The following is an 18,200-nucleotide window of genomic DNA, read 5'->3' as shown; positions in this document are numbered from 1 at the left end:
TCTGCAGCCACTCCAGAGCTGAGCGAGAGCCCAGTGGCTTTTTAACCCCTTTTGCTTGGAGCTGCCTCATCTCTAATGAGTCATCCATGGAACACAACTTGGAGCTCTGAACCTGAGCGTAAACCAACCTGCTGCTGGCCTGTGTGAGCTCCCTTACCTCCAGATGCATTTCCTGAAGCCTGGCTCCTGCTTTTCAGCATGGATGCTGAATGTGAACCAGATAGTAGCGTAGGTAGGAGGAGCAGTGGTGAAAACACTAAACCAGTGAATAAATGAGAATTTAAGGCATGTGCTATCAAAATTGTAAGGGCATTGAACTCCTATTTCAGTAAACATCGTACCTTTCGTTATGAGAATCTGAAAGTTTAGTCAGAGACCAAAGGTCCAGCCTCCCTTTGTGTGGTCTTTGCTGTCAAGGTGAACTGACCTTAATCCTTCTTTGTGAGGAAGTCATGTTCTTGTATCTGCTGAAGCTGAGCAGCCTTTTGGGCAAGAGCAAACCCTGCCAGGGAAGTGGCAGCAGTGAATCTGTTGCTTGTGTGCACTGGGGAGGGAGATGGGGGGCAGGTGCTGCTGCTTTGTGAGCAGCAGTGAACCATCCAGAAGAGCCAACGAGTCCCTTTAGCGTTGCAGAAGGACCTCTCAAGAAGCAGTGCTGTCCAGGCAGCAAGTTCCAAGCAATAGGGGCAGCCCGAGGGGAGGCCGCGCACAAGGACACTGCCTTCCACGTGTCAAGGACAAACATCAATGCAGAAAACAATACCAAGCACTTCTCCACATCAAAGATGACCCTCAGAAGACCTGCCAAGAATGCGGCTGCATCTGCCTCAGCTCCAGGCATCTGAGGGCCTGCATTAGGCACAGCCTTCAAAGCATGCTGGAGCGGCAGTCATCGCGCAGGGATGCGGCTGGGGCTTGGGACCTGATGGCATCACACAGGAGCCTTTCAGTCCACTGAGGGGTTTTTTCTTTCTTTCTTTTTTTTTCTTTGCCTCCTCCCTGCACTGTGGTTCTGCTGCTAATGTGGAGAACAATGTGAGGGATAACTAAGGAAGTTTTTGGGTGTAGCAGCCAAGATAAACGTTCTCACTGTTTTGCCCATTAAAGCAAACAGAGTGCTACAGACTGCTCCTTGTTATCTGCTGTGTCTCCGGGTCAGGGAGGGGTGGCAAGTGCTTTGGAGAACAAGCTCTGTCTGAAAGGTGCACTGTCCCTGAGGACACCGAGAGCAGAAGATGCTGACCCTGGCATCGCTCGGTGAGCGTTTAGTGGAAGAGGCGTCTGCTCGGCACGGGAGGTCCCCTCTGCCCCGCACGGGCTGTGTGTGCCAGCGGGGAAGCCGAGCACACCACGCTCTCCTTTTGACATGATAAACTCACCGGCAGCGTGATTCTCAGGAGCTCTGCTCTTCCTTCTGGCAGGGTCATGTCTGGGGGGTGCAGAACAAGCTGTAAGTATGGAACCAAGTGTAAATGTACTCCTGAGCTTTGCCTCGCGCTGCAGCAGCCATCCCCATGGGTAACGAATACCGATGAGGCACAGAGCTGCGGTTCCCGAGTATCGCTCCTTAAATGTGCTCCCTTGTGTAAGACCTCAGAGAACCAGATCTGTGGTTGAACCAGATGCTTTCTAACTTATTCATGTGCTAGCACTGGGCCAGCAAAATCAGTTACATGCGTAGTTAATTCCAGAATGCTTTCATTGGAATATTTGGGGTGGGGAAGCAAACCAAGAGCCGCCCGAGTGATCTTCTGCTTCACAGTGAGCAGAACGTCTGGACCGGCGTGTGCCAAGATGATGCTCTTGCACAACACTGAGGGAAGGAAAAAATGGTGCAAGTAAGGTTGTGTTGGTCCCAAAAATCGACATTACAGTAGTCTAAAGTGGCTTCTCACCTGGAGCATCCATGGCCCTTCAGTCAGCCTTGGAGTTAATTTTGGAAGTCATGAAGTCATCTTTCCATGTCACTGAGATGTTACTCCTTCACTCTTCTTTATTCAGTGTTGCCCTCATTTTTTTTAATTTAAAAAAAAAAAAAAGCCTCACAGTATAAATCAAAAGTAATTTCACTGCATTGGTTTTCAAGCTGTTGGATTCTGGTTTTTGGGTGGCTGTGCTGCTGGCATGGCAACACTGTTGTTGTGCAAGCATGGAAAACAAGAAAGCCTGAGTTATCAGTGTTATTTTAAATAGTTATGAAAGCTGACAGGATTTTAAATGTTGTTATTATCATTCTTAATGTTAACTTGAGGGTAGAGTGAAGGAATAAAATGTGGCTCTGGCTGTCTGGCAGCTGGTTGGAGCTGTCATCCTTCCTCAGCTATTCCTTGCCTTGGGAAGGAGGAGCAAAAGAAGCCAGTTGCTTCTCTGAACTTAATCTGCTTGCACACATTGCTGGGTCTTTTTCTTGAGTTTGGTGGCTTTGTGGTAGGCTGTTAACAAGGTATTTCACATAGTAGGTTTGTGCTGGAGCATCTCCCCTACGAGGAGAGGCTGATTGAGCTGGGGCTGTTCAGCCATGAGAAAAGAAGATTGAGAGGGGATCTGATCAATGGTTTTAAATATCTGAAGTGTGGGAGACAGAGGGAAATGGGCAGCCTCTTCTCAGTGTCTGTGGGGACAGGACAAGGGGCGATGGGCTCAAGCTGGAGCACAGGGAGTTCCCCCCCAATCCTGGGAAGAACTTCTTCCTGGTGAGGGTGAGGGAGCCCTGGGACAGGCTGCCCAGGGGGTGTGGAGTCTCCTTCTCTGGAGAGGTTCCAGCCCCGTCTGGACACCGACCTGTGTGCCCTGTCCTAGGGACCCTGCTTTGGCAGGGGGGTTGGACTCTGTGATCTCTGGAGGTCCCTTCCAACCCCTACCATTCCATGAGACTGTGATTCTGTGGTCTTTACCAGTAAAAGTAAGGTTGGGGAGGGGGGATCTTCAACAAATATGGTGCAAACCATTTGAATTAAGCCCTGAACTGTTTGCTTTTCACCCAACTGTTGTAGATTGTGTGCAAATACGTGTTTTTTAAGGAACAACTTTGATATGAATGTGAAGATTGGTGCCCAAACACATCTGTTAGCAGCTTTTAATCTTCACATTTGACAAAGCATATAGACATGGACAAATTGTAATTTACATGATGAAACCGCAGGGTGATGGATTGCTCCAGTGGTGTGGAACGCCATGGAAAGGAAATAAATTTCAGAAGATAAAAGGCAGGGGTTGGAGTGCATTTACTGCTGTTAGGAGCTTTTACAGCGTTCTGTGCGCTGCGGTGTCCTACTACCTGGGCTCAAATCTAGCAGAGTAAATCCTCTTCAGCAAATAAAGCTTTCTTTGGGACTCTGCTTTATTAGAAAGGAGATTATTTGGTTTTGAGGGTCATTCTAAAGTAGGGTTTGAATGAACTCGAGTTGCTTTCCAAGATAAACACAACCCCAGAACAAAGCATATCTGGGTTTACTGTTACATACAATGGTGTTTTAAGAGCTTGCACCTGGCGTGGCACAGGGAACATTAAAAGCTTGTGAAGAATTGCCAGTGCAACATATGGCACGGCCCAGTGACAGATCCAGAATTGGTCTGGACTGGCTGTGGGCCTCTTGCCAGGGCTTGAGGTTCCCATTGCAGCAATGTGCAGCAGTTAAGCGTTTATCATTGTTGTAACGAGGTGTAATTGCTCATAAGCTTCCCCAAAACTCTCTCATATAGCTGATCTCTGCTTGTGCCTTCCTGTTGCCTTCTGACACCATAAAATGCCAGATCTGGATGGGTGAGGTTTTCCCTTTGTCTTCCTCTTCTCCTGTAACGATATTGCAAACTTAACAGCTACCACGTGGGTTACGTCCATCACGAGTTAGGGCTTAGTACAACAGCCACTGCAGGCTGGGTTTGTCTTGTCCTGTTTGCCATCACTCTCAGCTCAGCTCTGTGTAGGTCTCCGAGCCGCAAACCCACATAGTGAAGGAAGCAAAACCTTATTTACTTCTAAAATCATGCTGGGTCTTTTTCCAAAGGACCTAATCCAAGTGACTGTCCCATGTCATCCACCCTTGAATGTATGAAAGTGGCTTCAGTTTCCCCTGTATCCGCTGGGATTCATAAAGATCAACCCCTAGTAAATACCAAAGCAGGGTGGGTGCTGCAGGATTGCAGCCCCTCAGTGCTTGTGGGGCGAGCTGGGAACCTAAGACAGAAAGGTGCCTGACCTGTGAGTGAGTTTTAGCAACACACTGCTTTGCCTTCCCTTGCATAAGGCTGCTGCTTTCCATGGTAGTGCCTCATTCCATTTCAAGCTGCTCTACTGCCTGGCTGGTGCTGTCAACCTTTTCCGAACTCTCTTCCCAAGGAGACACAGAACGCTTCTTTGAGGGCCAGCAGTGCTGGGATGGTGGGGATCCACTGAGAAGCCTCAGGACTAGGTGTGGAGGTTTTGGCATCCGCTGCCATGTGTCGTGGGAAGAGGTTTTTCAGAGAAAACAGCTAAGCCACCAAACTGGGGCATCCTTCAGAACTCCGTCTCCGGGTGTGAGATACTGTAGAGTTCCCTCTTTCCCCCACCCCCCCGTAACTTTTGTGTTATGCAAGGACTGCACCATCTGGATGGCAGATGATACCTTTACACATGTCTGTTTTCAGTTTTCCTACTATAAATCATCTGATCTGGCTGGTTTCTGTTGCTTGAGCTCTTCCCAGCATTTGAACTAGCTCTGCTTTAAAGCCAGGCTGCCCTGATAGAGAGCTCTCTGCTGGGGCTCCTGCTGCATCTTCCAAATGTGTATTTTAAAAAGTGGGTTTGTGTATGTGTATATATGTGTGTGTGTATATTTATGCTCTGAAGCATCTGAATCAGATTCCCCCCAACAGCTTTCCACATTGAGTCTCTTTCTCCTCAGCCAAATGGGCTCACAAACAAACGACAGGTGAGGATGACAAAAGAGGGGTAAAGTAATGTCTGAGTGAACATCACTGGCCAGCCAAAATCCAGCACTGAGCTCCATCAGCTGCAGAAAATTTTCCTTCTGCTTTCCTAACCATTTTTCTTGCCTACTGAAGAGAAACTGTGATCTTTCTGGACTTGCAGAAATACAACAGATTTTTTTCTGTCATCCCTTTCTGTAAGAAAAGGCCAGTAAAAGCAGCATAATGATCTAGTGAGGGTTTATTTTCTTTTCTGGTTTGTTTTTGTTAAAAAAAAAACAAACCTGTTGCCATCTAGTTTCACGTGCTGCCAACTAGTTTTTGCACCAGAATATCCATTCAATTTCTTTGTAGCCCTCGTGCTGGGACGGGCTTTGTGATACAGTAAGGTCCTTGGTGTATGCGTAGCACCAGGTCTGCCGTGTGTACATTCATCTCCCCTCAGTCCTGTCATCCTCCCTGCGGTGAAATCAGTTTCCAGACCTCCAGCAGATGAGATGTAGAGGCCATCCACATCTCCAGCCATCTCTATTGAATGACTTCTTGCTTCCTTGGGGCTGTGTGTGTGTCTCCTCCTTCAGCACGGTCTTGGATCATAACCTACTTAGAGCGCTCTCCACAAACGCCTTACAAGAAGCCTCAAGTGTGTTGCTCAAAACACCAGAGACCGCTTCTATTTTGTCAGCATATCTCTGATCACATCTTAATTTTCCATTTTCATGTGTGGCTAATTAACACTTAAACTTGCTCTTGAGGGAGCTTCTCTGTTTAGTGCTTGAGACGGACCCACCACGTGGTCGGCACTAGTATGCGGTGCAGGAGCCAATGCTCAGACCGGCTGGGTGGAAATGGTTTCAGTGCATGTTTTGAAGCTGGGCCAGAGAGTGAATCAAACATGAATGACCATGAGTCACTTTGGAAAATAGCCCTGTCAAGGGCTCAGGGGGTGACGCTGCTGTAAATAGCACATCCAGCGGTACAGAATCACAGGCACATCAGCCTCAAGGGTCCTCCTGGCTTGCCCTCAGCTGTGGGGCTGGAGCTGCCACCTCCTTCTTTACCCTGATGGGTGCTGAGTGTAAATGAACCTGGGCATCTGTCATGTAAATGTTGTGTTGCAGGAGCGGAATGTGGGATGAAGGAGCTGGTAACTCTGCTGGAGAATCCTGCTGGGTGATTGTGCTTAAAAGGGAGGAGGAGGAGGACTTGCTCTCTGTGGGTTGGTGGGATAGTGACAGGCATCCCATCTCAGCCACTTTTTCCCAAGAAATCCTGGTATCTTCAGTGTATGTTTGGAGCAGGGCTGGGATAGTGCAGCTTTCCATCATGCCTTTTGGTTTGGTTGCTTTTTCCTGCCTGCCTTGTACTTGAGTGCTGTGTGTCCCTTTGGGGTACCTGTCCTTGGAGCCCAGGGAGGGGTCCCCCAATACACAGCATGTATTGCAGTGCAGATAATGTTTTGCAGGTCCACCCAAGGAGGTGAGCCAAACCCCTCCATCTGCATCGCAGACCCTGGTCCATGTAGGCAGTGAGCTCTGATTAGACAGCAGTGGCTGACCCCCTTGTATCTCCTCTGCACAGCTTTTTTCTCACCTGCCCTGGTAGAAATGTATGGATTGTTTTTGTTGTATTCACTGAGGAATAATGTTCTTCTCCTTTTCCCTTCCTTTCTTAAAGGTGAACCCCACGCCACAGGGTACACGAGCGCTGCTGAAGATGATGTACTGCCCACACTGCCGAGGTCTGGTGTCAGTGAAGCCCTGTTACAACTACTGCTTCAACGTCATGAGAGGTTGCTTGGCCAACCAAGGCGACTTGGATACCGAGTGGAATACCTTTATGGGTAAGGCAATATGGGATAAAACTGCTTGTGAGGATATGCTGGCATTGTGTCCCTGACCTAAATGGCTCCTGTGAGCGGCTGTGCTGAGCTACAGCAGGTTTTTTAGGTGTTTGTGATGGGTATTTTTTTCTCCCACACCTCTGCATACATCACTCCTTTTGCAGCTCACGTGAATTTCTAAGTAAACAAGGCTTTTGTTGTGCCACTGACCTCTGTAGCAGCAAGCTTTAGGAGGATGGAGTTGCCGTGTACTTCTAGGCTTGGAGCATCTCTTGTTGCGGGATCAAGCACGTGTGCAAGCTGGTTTTTCCATTCTAGTGCTTACACATTGTTGTCACCATCCAGCTGTCCTTCCTGAAGCCAGTTTTGGTGCTCATTTGTCTGGGACTCTCACCGCCAGCCGCAGTGAGCTTTGGGAAAAGCTGTAGGCCTGTATTTTACATTAAAAAATTGAATGGGACATGTGTCTGAATCTGTTTTTAAACAGCTCGTTTGGCACTCGGCCACCGTCCTTTTGAAACATCAATAGGCCTTACGTGATGCTGCACGAGTGCTTTTGCCTTCCTCTTCCTCCTGTTATTTCTCTTGCCTGCTTATAAATGGCATTATTTGATACGTGAAATTTCAGACTAAAATGTTAAATTCTACCTTGGGTCAAGGGTCAGTGGGACTTGTGGTGTATCCTAGTTTGGGGGCACGGGCAATAGATAACGTAGAATGTTTTTGTTTGCACTGTTTCCAGGAGGTTTGATTTATCTGTGAACCAGCATCCTCTGGGAGCAGTGGCTTCACTCCAGTTAATGTGTGATGAAGTGCACATGTAAAGTACTGCTGCTACTGACAGGGCTGTGGTACTCTTCCCATCCCACTGGTGGAGGGGAAAAAAAACCTTAGAAAGAAAAGATTTCCCTTTCATCAGGCTGTGGGACACTAAAAGGGAAATTGCTGATAATTGGCGTTTCAGGCTAGATTTAAATCTTAGACCTTGTTTGCCCGTGTTTTGTGCTCTGGCTTTTCACTTCGCTGCCCGTGCCAACTGGATGTGTGCAGGGTATTATTTTCAGAAGGCTTTTTTTTGCCTGTGTATTCCATATAGGGAGTTAAATGTGACACTAAATTGGGTTTCCAAGTCATTCTCTGGGAGGCTGACACCCCACCCCCCTTCCCATTCCTCCCAGCCGCCTTTCTCATGAGAATATTAAGTATTTCAGCTACAATTGTTGCTGAAATAGCTCAAAGCCAGGAGACTTGCAAACATCTAGTCCAAGTAGAAAAGAGGAATCCCATGAAAGGGAAGGGCATAATGCCAGAAAACAGACAAAAGCACAAGCAGCTAATTGCTGTAGGTGGTATGCAGCTAAGAACGAACCTCGGGAAGCCAGTGAGCCCTGTCACAGGAGACTGATCAGGGACCACATACCATAATTAAGATTATTAAACAAGACTAAATAAATAAATGCGATTCCAGGTTGGAAGCAAAGCTTACTTGCAGTGCTTCCTCCCCAAGGGGTTCCTTGCCCACTCATTACTTACCATGGTATTAAGCTTCGTTATGTTTATTGGCAGTACGTGTTCCTTGTGCTCTGGGATTATTCTTTCAGTGGAGTAGGGATACCAAATCTTTATGCTTTCTTTAAACTTTATGCTTTCTTTAGTCAGTTTAGTCACTGAACAGGTGCTGGTTACCTTGCAGATCTTGATTTCTATCTCAATTCGCCACTTGAGGCAAATGAAATCAAATAGATCTGGTGTTTGGGGCAGGCTGTGTGCCACAAGCTTCATGTGTGTGCTCAAAGGTTTAAATAAATAGCTACCCCCCCTGCACCCCCCCAGCAACAAACCCGCCTGCCGTGTGCTCAGTGCCCTTCTGTGCTGTGGGTTTCAATGCGAAGTTAGGACAGTGATTTACTGCACAAAACCAGATTGGAGATTATTTCACTCTGTTCAAAGATAATTAATGGGAGATGATACAATAAGTGCTACAAGTGTGTATGAGTTGGGGTGCGTCTGCGTATAAAATACTCCCGTGTGTTGCCAGCCTATATGCAGGTCACTTCTGTAAAGCTGCTCCCAGTTTGTAGGTTTTTCAAGACAAAAAGACTTTATGCTGCCGTTTGAAGTTGCAGCATATGAAATAATGACCGAATTGTACTCTTTTCTTCCCATTTAACTATCTTTAAACTATTTCGCCCTCTATTCCTGACACGGTTATACACCAATTAGACAGGGGTATACTTTGTTTCAAACAAGCTTATTGGCAGGGTTGGAGCTTTCCTGAATGAACAGTGTTAATCTCCAGTGCCTTTCATGAATTCCAACCCACCCCCTCCTACCTCCAAAGGTTTACTCTGCTCAGAGATGTCGAATTCAGGGTCCATATACATATCTGGAGTACTACTTTGTGTGCAAAGATGATTTTTTTTTTTGCCCTTTGAGAAAAAAAAAAGATTGTTGTTAATGAATGGTCAAGGTCTTCCCCCTCCTTCCCTCCCCTTTTAAATCAGATCTTGGGGTTAAGACTGAAAACTGCCTTTTGTTCTTCAAGTCAGACAGTGAGGCTGAAGATGTGGGTTTCTGATTATTGGTGGCACAATGCGAAAGAATTGCTTTCCTTCATGAGAGCGAGGTGCTTTGTCGCCAAGGATTGTCTCAATGCCAGTAGCAAGGACAAATGTATGCAGGAGGAAAAGGGTCTTGAAGGGATGGGGCTATATGGTGTGGGTTGAGTTCACCCCCACTCTCCCCCCTCCTCCTCTTCCCCCCCCCCCCCCCCCCCCAAATCCACTTCTATCTCCCCATCACAGGGAGGAGAGACAGTCTTTGTCATGCTGTGTGTTTGTAATAAATGGCCAGGGTACATTTTTCACTCTGCCAGACTTTCATTTGTGGAGCAGATAAAACTCTGAGCCACCTCACCACAGCTTATAAATACCAGTTACTGTGCACCAGCTCTGGCGTGAAACAAGTGATATTTATAATCAACTCCTCCCAGTAATGGGGAGAGGAAAAATCCTTTTGGGGGATGAGTTGCACCAGAGCTTCGTCGCTGGTGTCAGCGCAGCGGTGCTGGCGCTGTCGTGAGCCCCAGCCAGCCTTACTAAGATCAGACGCAGCTGCCAGGGGGAATCGCCGCTCGCCACGACTGCTGGTGGGGACACCAGCCAGCTCCTGGTGGGAGGTAAAAAGTTTGCAGGATGGCCCCAAAATCAAAACTGCGCATAAGGCAGAGGCTCCCCTGCCCCCTTCCCCCCGCCTTTCCTTTTAATGACAGTTTATTTCATTGAGCGCGCCTTGCCAGTGTCTGTCCCGGCTCCTGAAGAGCTCTGGTTGAATATATTCTCCAAGGGCAATTATTACTTTCCTTATCTTTTCTCGCCAGCTTTGGCAGCTCTGCTGGAGGCCGAATGCATTTTCTCTATCGGCAGTCAAAGCGGAGGCTGCATTCCTGGGCTGTGATACATGTAACGCCATGGCACCCCCGCGAACAAAGGGCCCAATTCGCTCTACATTCCCATGGTCTTGTGGATGGCCTGCCCGGCTCAAAGTTTACAAAGACGCCAAACAGCCAGAAGAATTGGGGTTTATGTTTCCTTTCAGTCTTTCACAAACACTTTATTGATCTGCGGCCTTTCCTGGCCACTCGGAGAACTAAGTAGTTACAAAATGGAATTATTTTTTTTTAAAAAAAAACCCCAAATCCAACCACAACCCTGTGTGTTTTATATGGGTTGGTATCTGCCTATTCATAATATTTCTATTTGAAATGAGCGGCTTCCTGCAAACTGCGCCGGGATGTTCTTTATGTGCATGAAAAACCCCAAAAGCTTTGACAATGATGAACACATTTAAGTTGTGCTCCACTTGTTTACAAAAGTCTCCATTTGGTAGCACATCAAAAGCATTTTTCTCCCCTCTGGCACAATGGTATATTCATGCTAGCAGTCATTACTCAGAGATTTGAAGCATCACTTTATTGGAGCCCACCACAATACAGTCTAAGACTCTTTGTTTCATTTGTTATTACCTTCTTTTTTTCTTTTTTTTTTTCTTTTTTTTCTCCTCCTCTGAAATGCATTTAGTTCAGATCTGTTTGTAGCCCCTGACGGCTGAATTCCAGCCGTGCCCTGCACCAGCTCCGTCATTGATACGGGTGGTGTGTGCCGGCGGGGCCGGGGGCTTTCCTGGGGGCTCCGGCTCCTCCCAGGGTTCAGCCCCTGAGCACCCGCGCCTTGGCGGGCAGCCCACATCCGGGCTCATGTGGTTTTTGGGATGGGTTGATTGACTGAGAGATCTGGGACTAACACCCAGCAAATCTCTAGAATGTTGATTTGTCTTTAGAAAGCTGATGTACAGGCTGGGAAGGCATCTGCAGTTCATGGGGATGATGTTGATGATGATGATGATTATTATTATTATTATTTAGCCTAACTGTATATTTGTCATCAGTTTGTGGGGGTTTTTAGTGTAGTTTAACATGATTCGGGTGCAAAGGCACAGTTCAGTGTGTGCACAGTATCTTTTTTAGGGCGTTAGATGTTTTCTGCTCTCTGAAAGCACCCTCAGCGTTTAGGAGGAGGAATGTCACAAGAAACACTTTTCAGGAGAAATATAATAGACTGACTGTGAACCGCCCATTTCTCCTTAATGGAAGGGAACAGTCATATCCCTGGGAGTGGGGAGGAGTCCTTGGAGAGGGTTTCCTTGGGCGGGAGGGGCTGTTGAGCCCTCATCTCTGATGTCATGCATGCTAGGAAAAATCAAAGAATTAAATGCAACTGGAACCCACTGAGTGTGAGGTAGAGCATTGGGAAGTGATGCAGGAGGGGAGACCAGCAAGCAGGGTGCTTGGGGACTAAAGGACCGCACTGGAAACTAATGTTAACTGAAGGTTGTGATGGATGAGAAGAGATGAGTGCTTAGCACAGGGCATGTACCTGGAGGCACCTTCAAGGGGAGAACCTGAGAATGGGCTTAAATGCCATGCAGGGTGAAAGCCTTAATGCCAGTAATAATTTCCCAGGGGAAGCAGTGGATGCTCAGTAGCTGTTATGCTTAATGGTGAATTTGATGAGGACGTGCATGTCGGCACAGGAAGAGTGCCCCGGTGTTGACTGAGGGACTTCTCCATCTGCCCTTGCCTAGAGTGTGCTAGATAATCATTAGTGCACAGCACTCACCCAGGTCTCATGTGGCAAATTGTCAGTGTGGTGCTAGAAGGTGTGGTCCTTTGGCTTCCCCAGGCATGGCAAAGCCTGTCGCTTCCCATGGGGGGGAAATGGTAGTGATGATCATCTGGGGTCCTCTTGCATTGGTCTCTGGCATTCAGGGCCAGCGTCAGGTTGCCAGTGGCTTTGAAATCAGTCTTGAAAAATAAATGATACAAGGCAACCTTTAATGAACTAGCATGGAGAGGAGGGTGTTAGTAATGCCTGTTCTGATGGGAGGAGCTGATTACAGGCTGCCCGTTGGCAGGCTGCGATGGCTCTCCAGAGCCATCATTTCATGTGCCTTTTGATGCCTGTCATCCTGTGGCTTGGTGCTGGCAGCCTGTAAGTGCCTGGTGAAGCTGCAGGCTCTGGGAATGGAGCAGAACCTTTCCTGGAGATGTGTGCTGGTCAGAAACGATGTTTTGGTGGTTAGTGTCTGCGTGCTCTGTGTTTTCCTTGTTACCTGTTGTTCTTGAAGCTGCTCCATGAAAAGCCTTGTTTCCTCTCTGTGTGTTAGACTCGATGCTGCTGGTAGCGGAGAGGCTGGAGGGTCCCTTCAACATCGAATCAGTCATGGACCCCATTGACGTGAAGATTTCAGATGCGATCATGAACATGCAGGAGAACAGCATGCAGGTGTCTCAGAAGGTAAATGGGCTTTTTTATCCAGCACACTTGGGCTTTCTTTATCCAGCATGGTTCGTTTCCCTCTTTCCATCCATGTGCTTTTTCTTTAATGTCCTTTCAAGTACATATGGAACCGATGTGTGATGTTGGTCAGGGGCTGGGTTGGAGCCCGGAGAAGGGAGGCTCCCGTGACACCTCCCATTTCATAAACCCCTTTCCTCCTCTCCTGTAGGTTTTCCAGGGATGTGGCCAGCCAAAAACACTCGCCCAGGGTCGGAGCACTCGCTCCATCTCCGAAGGCGGCTTCAGCACTCGTTTCAGACCCTACAACCCAGAGGAGCGGCCGACGACAGCCGCGGGCACGAGTTTGGACCGACTGGTGAGTGTCTGGTCCTGCTGGTGCTGTGCAGGCGCTTTGAGCCCATGGACTGCACTGTGTAATTTTCCATTTGTAATTTATAGGGTTTCTTAATATTCCTTGGCTGTCTTCAGCTCTCCAAGGGGTGTAATCTGCCCATGGCTCTAGACGTGAATTACCTCAACGCTTCTATGTCAGAGAAGTGCCTGTTTTAAAGGCTTGCCTTATGAGTAATATGTGTTTGAGGAGCGGTGTTTAATTTTGTATTAAAAAAGTAAATCAACCATCAAAACGCACAGCCTGAAGATCTGGCCTGTACACGTCTGTTGTGATAAAGAATACCTTTCCAGCCTCACTTTTAATGAGCGCTTGGTATTCTGGATTATGTCCTACGTTTCTTTTTTTCTTTCATTTAATAGGTTACTGATGTGAAAGAGAAGCTGAAGCAAGCCAAAAAATTTTGGTCATCTCTCCCTGGCAACATTTGCAACGATGAAAAGATGTCTGTAGGCACTGTCAATGAGAACGAGTGCTGGAACGGGAGCGCCAAGAGCAGGTTTGGCCATGCTGCAGCCCCCAGTTCACTCTCTCCTTGCCCCAGCCTTTTGCAGCGTGTTGCCCTCCTCTCCCCAAGCCCCCTTCTCCCATAGGAGTGATCCCAGCTCCCCCAAGACAGGTTGCTGCCATTACCCTTTATTTTTGGAGGTGGAAGAGCTTTGAACACAAAGTTGTTGAAGCTCTACATTGTTTTAAAGGAGAGGACTGACCCTAGGTACCCATATACAGCATCTCTCCTTGGACTTAAAGCTCTTCCTGATTGCTTATGGGTTTAGGGGGGTGTCATTTCTACAAAATCCTGTCTTACAACCACTGAGCAGGGATGCTCGTGTCATCTTGACAGCACTGTTGCCCCCAGTATGCCCATTTGGGGCTATTGCTATTGCTAGGTTCCTTGTTGAGCAAGGGCATGGGAGATGAAGGCTGATGAAGGGTCCTCTGCTCCACTGCAGAGGTCAGCAGCACAAGGGATGTGGTGCTTTTCATGCACACTCGATGGAAAAATAGTTACAAAATTTTTTCTTTTCTTTTTTTTTTTTTCTTGTAAGGAAGAAATTACCAGCACATGAACAAGCCAGAGGTTTTCTGTCATGTGGTTTATGTAACTGTTTAACTTTTATTTTGGAAATAGAAGTTTCTTTTTTCTGTTTGCTTACTGAGGAAATAAGCAAAATCCAAGATGTTCCATCTAAAAAAAAATCAGCCAGGGTTTTCCAGCAGCTTTTCTGAGCATTAGCAGGTCTTGTCCTTGATGTTTTTTGGGGCACAGGGCTGAGCCATACTGCATAAAGTTTGCACTGTTTTGTGTGTGCCTGAAACTCTGCCTGGCTACACCAGGCCGATGGTTTGGGTGTCAGTGACAAGGAATGGCTCAGCCCTCCTGAGGTCTTGTTCTTCAGCAGCTTGTACAGGGCTTTTCACAGCAGATTTCCCATGGCACCAGTGAGGAGGGGAGGTGGAGTCTTGGCAGCACTGGGCAAGGAGACAGAGGGGAGGCTCTGTGATTGTGCAGGATATTTTGCTGTGCTGCTTCTGTATTCCTCTGGCTCCAGTACGCAGAACGATCAGTGGGCTGCCACACTCAGTGTCTCTCTGACTTCTGTGAAACATAATCCTGGTCAGAAATCATTACAAAGCCATCAATGTTAATAACAAACCCTCCCTTACACAGGACAGGGTTTGAGCATCCCCCTTCAGACGTGTGCTTGTGTCTCTCTGCCTGGGCTCCAGGACGAGTAGGTTGTGCTGAAGGACTTTTTTCTTTCTCCTGGCACTGATGGTGACATCCCTAAGAGGAGTAATGCTTTGGGTTCAGCAGGGGCTTTTCTTACAAGTGAAGTAATTAGAGGAGGGGGGGACAAAGTGTCATGCCTCTGCTCTGTGAGATGATAGTCTGAATACCTGTTCCAGGAGAGGTATTCATTTGGGTTTTGTTGCTCAGTCTTTCCCTTAACCCAAGAGGCTGTAGCTGTGCTCAGAGCGGAGCACACACACCTCCTTGGGCTGAGCAGCTCGTCTCCTCTCCGCTTCAATGCACAGGGTTACGTTATCTCATCTGCAACATCACAGATGTTTCTCCTGCTGGGGTTATTAGGGAAATTGCATCTCATGTCTGTGTGGTGAGAAATGCACGTTCAGTACCCCAGCTTGATGGTGAACGTGCATTATGCACAGCCAGGATGACGCTCTTGCCTCCAACAGTTACTATAGGTTTCTCTTGGATAACTATGGCCCCAAAGGTTGCTTTCCCAGACGTGTCATCTAACTGGGCATCAAGGCATCTCAGCAGCTTGATATGCTCTGTTTGCCTGCAGTGAGCTGATTTATGCAGCTGTAAGTTATTATTATTACAAAGCCCAGATCTTCATTCTCTTCTCTACTTGGGGAGAAAATTGTCTTTCCCCTGCCTTTGTGGCACAGGGGACATGAAAACAGTGTTTGATTCCACATGCTGCTCAGGTTGCAGGGTGGGCAGATGGGGTAAGGAGCTGGAAAAGGGCTCCGTGAGGGTAAGCACATGGGGAGATGGCACTGGGCTCAGGATATCACCCAGGAGTGGTATCACTGAGTTCCCCTCAGCACTGGGACCCCACCGAGCTGCAGCTCTGGTACCAGCAGGAGGGTCTCTTTTCAGGTATGACTTCGCAGTGACTGGGAACGGCTTAGCAAGTCAAGTGAATAACCCGGAGGTGGAAGTTGATATTACCAAGCCAGACATGGTGATTCGCCGGCAAATCATGGCCCTGCGGGTGATGACCAACAAGCTGAAGAACGCCTACAGTGGGAACGATGTCGACTTCATTGACATAAGTACGTTTGCTGCTGTTGGCATTTTGCTTTTTCCCTTTTTAATTGGATTTCATGCTAACGGGGGTAGCTGGGTGAGCTTCAGCTATGGGTAACTGTGGTAGCAATGAGGGTGGGAACTGGCATTGCTGGCAGGCTGTGTGAGGAGGATCATTCCCTTTAGAATCTTAGAGCAGTTTGGGTCAGAAAGGACCTTTAAAGGTCATCTAGTTCAGCCCCCCTGCAATGAGCAGGAACATCTAGATCAGGTTGCTCAAAATCCCAACCAACCCTACCCTGATAATTTCCAGGAGTGGGGCATCTACCACCTCTCTGGGCAATCTGTTCCAGTGTTTCACCACCCTCATTCTTCCTTAAATCTCATCTAAATCTACCCTGTTTTCAATTTAAACCATTTTCTCTTGCTCTGTTGCAACAGCCCCTACTAAAAAGTCTGTTCCTATCACTCTTATAAAGCCCCTTTATTGAAACGCTGCTGTAAAGTCTCCTTGGACCCTTCTCCAGGCTGAACAAGCCCAACTCTCTCAGCCTCTCCTCGTAGGAGAGGTGCTTCAGCCCTCTGATCCATCTTCACAGCCCTTCTTTGGAACTACTCCAGTAGGTCCATGTCTCTCCTGTGCTGGGGACCCCAGAGCTGGATGCAGTACTGCGGGGTAGAGAGAGAGGAGCCCCTCCAGCTTGGAGTAGAGGGGGAAAATCCCCTCCCTCGACCTGCTGGTCACGCTTCTTGCGATGCAGCCCAGAAAGCCAACTGCATCCCGGGCTGCAGGCAGGTGTTGCCCTGCAGACAGCAGAGGAGGACAGTGTGTGTTTGTCTCCCGCAGGTGAGGAGAGCAGCGGGGAGGAGAGCGGCAGCGGCTGCGAGCTCCAGCAGTGCTCCCCGGAGTTCGAGTTCAACGCCACCGAAGTCACCGGCAGCTCCAACAAGAGCGATAAGAACATGAACACTTCGGCCGCTGCCCGGAGCGGTTTGTCGCGAGCAGCCATGCTCCTTAGCATCTTGCTCTTGGCCCTGCAAAGACAATGGAGATAATTGTGCAGCGTAGGGAAATTAAAAAAACAAACAAAAAAAAGACAAAAAAAGACTTTCTTATCAAAGTTAGAAGGCACCTGCTTTCACTTTTATACCATCTAGGGACTTTGCTTTTTAAGTTAATGGACAACAGTGTACAGTTTTTACTATGTTGCCACTGGTTTTAAGATACTGATCAATTACTTTTTTCCCTTGCTATTCTGGGAATAACAGGAACGGGGACTACCAGTCTGTCCTGTTCACCGAGAGTCCGTGTTAGAGGTGGATAACAGAAGTGTATATACAAGCCTGTAGTTAGCTCCGATTTGTGTCTTTATCACCTTTTTTTAAAAATTTTTATTTTATTTTACCATATTTCTTATGAAAACAACCTTCCCCCCTCCCCCCGAATCTCCTCTTGGCCTGTAACAAGTATGTTTCTGAAATGAGAAATATCTGTACAGAAGCAAGTTTTATTTATCATGTTATCTTATGGGGAAAGAAGAAAGAATTGCCCAGCAAGCAGAAAACCTGTTTCATGTAGTTAACTTCCCATTTACCCACATTATGTTAGTTGCCTTATCTGGAAAGAAGTGGAAGTAATTTGTCTTTATTATGAGGTAAAACAGGAGGTGAAGGCAGAGCTGGTCGCTGTGCCAAGTGCCCTGTTTGCGTAGGGCGTTAATGCCAGGAGCAGGCTGTCCTTTCTTTACAGGAGGTTTGGTTAAATTGGAAGAGACTACAGAGAATTCCAGTTCCACAGACACTAAGGAGAGTTGTCGTTTGTTCCCCAGGACCCTTGCAATTAGCTGTAACTCCTGTAGGTCAGCTCCCGACGTGCATCCCCGCCGTGGGAATAAGGCATTAAACTTGTTCCTTTGGAAGCAACTTGTCCTGTTGCAGATCCAAACGCCAACATGTGTCTTGTCTGCAAGTTTGTTAGATGAATGCTGGATTAATTGTATTTTTGGGGGGGGGATGTCTGTTTTTAAGGAATACTCTGTGGGAGGGGGAGGTGGGGCGGTGTCAGGTTTGTTTTTGCAAGAGTTTTGTTTTGATGGGGGCAAAAAGGGAAGGGGCAGGTGCTGCAGGTAGGTGGGAGCGGGGGCAGGCAGGAGGTGGCAGGGCTGAACACCTCCGGGGAGCTGATGCCTGGTGGCTGGAACTTCTCAGCACCACGTGAGACCCCCTCCTCTCTCTCTCTCTCCCTGTGCTTTGGCAGTTGGAACAGCGTTGTGGTGTGAACAGCAGCTCGTTCATACAAGAAATGTGTATATTTTTTAAGAAAAGAGATGAATTAATTTTTAAAATAGTTTAGGGAAAGCAAAGTCTTTGGAAAGACTCAAAATTATTCTGCACGTCTCCTCCTGCTTTAGG

The 18,200-nt window shown here is 47.7% G+C and overlaps 1 protein-coding gene across 1 annotated transcript in view; it reads left to right on the top strand.

Moving 5' to 3' along the window:
* The window catches only part of GPC4 (glypican 4), a gene marked incomplete at its 5' end in the record, with an annotated part of 66,743 nt that extends 49,004 nt beyond the window's left edge, over window positions 1–17,739 (top strand). The window contains 6 exons of the mRNA XM_084269036.1: window positions 6,589–6,754; window positions 12,479–12,609; window positions 12,821–12,967; window positions 13,366–13,502; window positions 15,639–15,814; window positions 16,636–17,739. Of these exons, the coding sequence (XP_084125162.1) occupies window positions 6,589–6,754; window positions 12,479–12,609; window positions 12,821–12,967; window positions 13,366–13,502; window positions 15,639–15,814; window positions 16,636–16,844 (966 nt within the window). The 3' untranslated portion in view covers window positions 16,845–17,739. The remainder of the gene's footprint in view (window positions 1–6,588; window positions 6,755–12,478; window positions 12,610–12,820; window positions 12,968–13,365; window positions 13,503–15,638; window positions 15,815–16,635) is intronic.
* Between the last annotated feature and the right edge of the window lie 461 nt (window positions 17,740–18,200).

This window comes from Gallinula chloropus (genome assembly GCF_964237585.1).
Source record: "Gallinula chloropus genome assembly, chromosome: 11".
Classification (NCBI taxonomy): domain Eukaryota; kingdom Metazoa; phylum Chordata; class Aves; order Gruiformes; family Rallidae; genus Gallinula; species Gallinula chloropus.
Note: the sequence above shows the minus strand (reverse complement) of the source record. Positions and strands in the feature narration are given on the sequence as shown.